Source organism: Eucalyptus grandis, chromosome 2 (assembly GCF_016545825.1).
Source record: "Eucalyptus grandis isolate ANBG69807.140 chromosome 2, ASM1654582v1, whole genome shotgun sequence".
Lineage (NCBI taxonomy): Eukaryota > Viridiplantae > Streptophyta > Magnoliopsida > Myrtales > Myrtaceae > Eucalyptus > Eucalyptus grandis.
Genome location: NC_052613.1, coordinates 19,767,722 through 19,774,125, shown reverse-complemented (window position 1 = coordinate 19,774,125; position 6,404 = coordinate 19,767,722). Strand labels below are relative to the sequence as shown.

Below are 6,404 nucleotides of genomic sequence, written 5' to 3'. Positions count from 1 at the left end.
GTCCCTATCGCCAAAAAGATTCTGTAAATAAGAAAAAGAAAAAGCCTCCCCCATTTCGTTGGTGTGTGTACAGTGAGTCCTTTAGATTCCATAAGCGACATAATCATACGAGTGGAACTTTCCCTCTCTCTCTCTCTCTCTCTCTCTCTCTCTCTCCATTTGCTTCCAAAACTCAAGAGACTCACTCGCTCTCATTCTTTTAATGCAACCGTATATATACCTTCCATTTGGCAACCTCTATCTTCCCAGCCCTTGGCCTTCTGTCTTCTAACTGAAAAACTCTCTCTCCCTCTCTATAGAATTTACGCTTGTTGAAGTTTTTCAGGAGTTCAGGCAAAGATCTGAGGTGGGTCTGTTGGGTTTGCTAAGTTTCTTGCACTGGAGAGGCTCAAGCTTTGTGGCGAGCGACTGGAATCACTGACTCATGTGGCGTTGGTCCGAGGCTTCTTGAAGCTTGAAGCTGTTTGAGAGTCTTTGTAAACATTCCTGTTTTTCTTTCTTCTGGGTAGCTGAAGGAGACACGCTGAGGAAGCTTCACGGTCGGTTTCTTCAGTTCTTGTGCATGTAAGTCGTACTCGTTTGAAATTAAAGCATAAAGTTGGCTCCAAAAAAGTAAAAAAAAGTGAGCGCTATGTGAGAAACAGCGAAGCCAAATTCACCCTGTTCCGTCTCTTGTTATACTAAATTTGGAAATAGTGAGATTTTGTCGTCTACTATAATTTCACCATATTTCCCATGTTTTGGCGTATCCTGAGTTTCTACTGTTATTTTCTCTTCTTTTTTTCCACGGCTGGAATATGAGAAATGAAAACCATCATTTTCCTTTTTCTTAACTCATAAAAATCTGTGTTTTCTGCTCTGTCTTTTTTATTTTACTTTTGGTTGCAGCACATAAGGTTTTGGTGGGCAGAACTTGGAAGTGCAATTATGCATCAGTTGGCCGTTTTGTTTCGCTCACAAAGATTGAGGATTTGAATTGAACCTGAGAATTTTCTTTCATTATTCAGTTCTATATTCTAAGAGTTCGTGTGGCAATGGAGACAAGCTTCCTGTTGGCTAAAATCAACATGTTGATGACCTCTGATCATTCCTCGGTTGTGTCCATGAACCTCTTTGTGGCACTTCTTTGTGCCTGTATTGTGGTAGGCCACTTGTTGGAGGAGTACAGGTGGATGAATGAATCCATCACAGCCCTTGCCATTGTAAGTTCAATAGACAGATTTTTTTGGGGAAAATTTATATCTTGATTTGATTGTTTAAGTGATTATTGGGCTCTAATATGTAGGGTCTGTGCACTGGAGTTGTAATTTTGCTTACTACTCAAGGAAAGAGCTCTCGTCTTATGGTTTTCAGTGAAGATCTTTTCTTCATTTATCTTCTTCCACCTATTATATTCAATGCTGGGTGAGTTGAGACAAATTATCACACTATCTTTTATTGTAAACTACGCCATATTTGATTATGCGAGAGATTGGAGTTTGCTGTATCTTCTTTTGCTAAATTATTGGATGGAGTTTAGTTCATCCTCAATATATTGTTGTTTATCTTATCCCCAGGTTCCAAGTGAAGAAGAAGCAATTTTTCGCAACTTTATGACGATCATGCTCTTCGGTGCAATTGGTACTCTAATATCCTTTGGTATCATATCGCTAGGTATATATCTGCAATCTGTTCTCATCTCAAGGAAAAATAATCATTTCAATCTGATTGTTCATCTGCACCTTCATCGATTCTCAGATATAGTTCTGACTGACTCTTATAGTTTCATGGCCTATTATTCAATTTAGGTGCCGTACACATCTTTCAGAAAATGAATATTGGTCCACTTGAAATGAGAGATTATCTGGGTATATACATCTTATTTAAGTTATTTTTTTCCTTTGACTTGGGACTCAACATTTAAGTGCCTTATTGTGTATTTGAACTAACAATCCCTTGGTGAATGCAGCGATTGGAGCAATACTTTCCGCGACAGATTCTGTCTGCACCTTGCAGGTACTAATGTGGTACGAAGCTAGAGTCCAATTTCCCCATCACCTGGTCAGAACTATAAAAGGAGAAAACATAACCGATGTTCAATTACTTGGTGCAGGTGCTTAATCAGGATGAGACGCCTTTATTGTACAGTCTGGTCTTTGGTGAAGGCGTTGTGAATGATGCCGCATCAGTTGTTCTGTTCAATGCGATTAAGAGCTTTGACATTACTCACATCAACTCAAGGATCGCTCTGGAGTTCATGGGCAACTTCTTATACTTGTTTATATTGAGCACGATGCTCGGAGTTTTGGTGAGACTTCCTCCTCCTTCCACCCAACTTAAAAAGGCTGTTCTTGATCTGTTTTGATATGTTTGGTTTGCATCCCTGCAGGCAGGGCTGCTCAGTGCTTACATTGTCAAGAAACTCTACTTTGGCAGGTTGACAAATTGATCCTTAGCACTGATGTCTGGTTTAATTGTGTATAAGATGAAACCAGTTAACAATATCTGTTCAGTGCTCACATTTTATTTTGGGTACTTTCTTTTTTTGTGCTCTTATAGTTTATTTTACAATTGCAGGCACTCTACAGACCGTGAGGTTGCGCTGATGATACTCATGGCATACCTTTCATATATGTTGGCCGAAGTAAGATAACCTTTAGTACTCATATGCTCGTAGAAGTATTCTTCACCGATAATTCTTTTCTCGCCTCTCTTCGGACTGTTAAGAGTGGATTGTTTTGGCAGTTTTTCTACTTAAGTGCCATCCTCACCGTGTTCTTCTGTGGAATTGTCATGTCGCACTATACATGGCATAACGTGACAGAGAGTTCAAGAGTGACCACTAAGTATGTCAGATTTACTCATTTTCAATCTTTTTGTTGGACATGATTTCTGTTATTCTTATGCCGCTAATGTTCACATATACTTGCGAATGATTGCAGGCATGTTTTTGCCACTCTGTCATTTGTTGCCGAGATCTTCATCTTCCTTTATGTTGGGATGGATGCATTAGATATCGAGAAGTGGGGAGTTGTCAGCAATAGGTAATGATAAGTCCATGTTACATTCTACATTCGCTGAGCAATGTTGAATAGGGGAAATCGTATTTCCATTTTCCTAATGTTTCTTTCTTCTTCTTTGTTCATTTACAGTCCTGGAAAATCGATCAAGGTCAGCTCGATATTGTTGGGACTCGTTCTGATTGGAAGAGCCGCCTTTGTTTTTCCCCTATCGTTCTTATCCAACTTGACTAGGAAGTCTAAGTACGAAAAGATCGATTTAAAGCAGCAGGTTAGAGATACAGAATCTTCTTGTGGATTTTTCCTGCACATGAAGTAGTCAGCATGATGGAGTTCCCTAATGAACTCCGATATGTTCAGGTCACAATTTGGTGGGCAGGGCTTATGCGTGGTGCTGTCTCCATGGCACTCGCTTATAACCAGGTAAAATGATGGGATTGCACTTTTTTGGGAAGACTTTTCACGGGTGATACCGTGAGATTCTTTCTATTCCTCGCAATAAGATGAACGTAATTGCCCGATGTGCATATTAGAATAGGTTTTATTATGTTTCCTCGTCTTAATCTGACAGATATGCTTGCTCTGAAGTTTATTTTCTGTGAGTGCAGTTCACTCGGTCCGATGCCAAATTGCGGGGCAATGCATTTATGATCACGAGTACCATCACGGTCGTTCTGTTCAGCACTGTGGTAAGACGGTGCTTCATATGCTGAGTCTAATTGGTGGCAAAACATGCAACTTGTGCCTCAAGACATCGTTCATTGATACAGGTGTTTGGACTGTTGACGAAGCCTCTAGTGAGAATCTTGCTTCCTTCGACCAAATACTTTGCCAGCACGACATCTTCGGAGCCATCAAGTCCCAAATCTTTCACTCAGCCACTGCTCAGCAATGGACACGACTTGGAGACTCACCAGAATGGCAAAAGCATACTCCGACCAAGCAGCTTGCGCAAGCTCCTGAGTACGCCTTCTCACACAGTGCACCATTACTGGCGAAAATTCGACGATGCCTTCATGAGGCCTGTGTTCGGCGGACGAGGTTTTGTGCCTTTCATTCCATGCTCACCTACCGATCAAGATGATCATCAGTGGCTCTAACTATAACCGAAGATGAGATCAAGAACTAATGATTTTGTTAGGTGGTTTGTAATGATTTTGTTAGGGGTTTGTAAATAGGATACATTGATACACAGGATTTTCTGAGTGTGAAGTTTTGATGACTTTGACAAGATTGATGGCGTATACGGAGAGCAGCGGCATTTTATAGACACAGCTACTTTGCAGTTTTTGTGACAGAGAGATCTGATTTCTTCCCCTTATTTTTCTTTCTTGTTGTTTCTTTCTTTGTCTTGGGCATGTATTAAGAGCGTGATGGCTTTTGTAATCTCTTCCTCACTGAATGATATCTGTATGTCTGAAATTCATTGCTTCACCAAATGTGTCTGATTTCCTTTAGAACAGTGAGCTTCTGAAGGTGTCAAAGTTTGCGTGCTTTAACATCCTCCGGCCCGGCTTCGCATCTAGGCATCGTTGTGAATGTGCACTGCGCCATTAACTTGAGTTCCATCATTGCAGGGGCACATTGCAACTGTCCAGCAGTGAAGTACTTCCCTCTGCTTCCCATCACCGTCAACTTTCTCTCTTACCAATTGTCCAGAGAAAAGTCTCCACCAAATCAGTGTCATCATCTTATGTCCCTCCTAATGCTAAAAATTAGGAGTTACCGTATAGAAGGTTTGCCTCCCAATTTGCGGGAGCGTAGAATTTCAGTGTGCGAGAATTTGAAGCAGCTAGTGAGGGAATGGGGCTTACGCTTACATCCCTTGAGCATCTGGAAATTGACAGCTGCATTGGAGCGATGGAGAGAAGTTGCAGTTTCCTTCAGAGGACGAGGATGCATGGAGTCTTCTGTTTCCTTCCTCTCTAAGAAACTCTACTTTGGCTGATTGACAAATTGATCCTTAGCACAGATGTTAGGCTTAATTGTGTATCGAAAAAAACTACCAGTTAACAGTATCTGTTTAGTGCACAAATTTCATTTTGGGTCCTTTCTTTATTAGTCTTAATCTGACGCATAAGCTTCCTCTGAAGTTCATTTTCCGCATGTGCAGTTTACAAGATCAAACGTGAAGTTGCGGGGCAGCATGTTAATGATCACGAGTACCATCACGGTCATTCTGCTCCGCACTGTGGTAAGGTGGCGTTTCCGGTGCCAAGTTTAATTGGTGGCATAACATGTAGCTTGGGCCACAAGATATCATTCATTTGATACAGGTGCCTGGATTTTTGCCGAAGCCTCTATTGAGAATCTTGCTTCCTGCGACAAATATTATGCCAGCACGATATCTTTCGAGCCATCAAGTCCCAAATCCTTCACTTAGCCCCAGCTCAGCAATGGACATGACTCGGAGTCTGACCAGAACAGAAGAAGCATACCCCAACCGAGCAGTTTGTGCCAGCTCCTGAGCGTGATATCTTTTGTGATCACATGTATGATCACGGTTTTTCTGTTCAGCACTTTCGTAAGATGGCATTTCATATGCTGATTCCAACCGGTGGCAAAATACGTAGCGTGTGCCTCAAGATATCCTTCATCAGTACAGGTGTTTGGACTGTTGATGAAGCCTCTAGTGAGGATCTTGCTTCCTTGTACTAAGAAAACTCCTACTAAGTTTTGAAGTTGAAAAAACTTTCTAATTCTAATACCTATTTTAAAGAACATATTGTTTAAAAGTTATTTCTGAGAAACCATCGAGGACTTTTGTCAAAATCTATATTATTCCAAAAACATATCTCACTCTAACAAGTCTAGAATGAAATAGTGCCAAAAACAAGGAAGAGTATAGAACCAGACTTACCAATTTTGTGACATAGATCCAGAATAAATTTATTTGGAAATTATTTTACAACGACTAGTTTTTTGGCAAAGGACTTTACTTTCTATCTATACAAATATTATTTTTTTTTTTTTGTCGAACCTACTCTACTCCTACTCTAACTCTCATTCTCAAACTTTTGTCTTACCTCCTTGCAGGACGTAGAAGTTGAAACCTACACTTAAAACCAAATTGTTCCTACCCCAACCCCCTTTGAGGATGTGGGGATTCGAACTCCCCACCTCCCCCTTCCATGTTGGAAGAGTGCCCCAAACCCCAGTGATTCTATGCAAATATTGATTGAATCAATCACAAATTGATGAAATCAATCTTGAAGATAAGTTTCTTTTCGGAAAACATCACTTATGAAAACTAAGATTCTAATTATATGGGTGATCAGAATAAGTGGAAATTCCATTCCTGTCTTCAATGGCCACAAGATCTCTTTAAAAGATTTTGTCCAACGGCTTGATTGGAAGAAATTCCTCTGGAGAATGTCTAGTGTGGCGTGGAGGAATATTTAAAGG

General features: G+C 40.6%; 1 protein-coding gene across 1 annotated transcript; it reads left to right on the top strand.

Annotated features, from left to right (window-relative positions):
- Positions 1 to 206: 206 nt before the first annotated feature.
- Positions 207 to 4,433, top strand: LOC104425640 (sodium/hydrogen exchanger 2). The gene is given in 16 exon segments (XM_010038381.3): positions 207 to 564; positions 889 to 1,202; positions 1,286 to 1,404; positions 1,557 to 1,582; positions 1,585 to 1,653; positions 1,788 to 1,847; positions 1,949 to 1,995; positions 2,093 to 2,287; positions 2,369 to 2,415; positions 2,557 to 2,623; positions 2,725 to 2,825; positions 2,922 to 3,023; positions 3,132 to 3,270; positions 3,360 to 3,422; positions 3,608 to 3,688; positions 3,770 to 4,433. Coding segments are annotated over 15 exon segments (1,614 nt in total). The 5' UTR covers positions 207 to 564; positions 889 to 1,034; the 3' UTR covers positions 4,100 to 4,433.
- Positions 4,434 to 6,404: the final 1,971 nt, after the last annotated feature.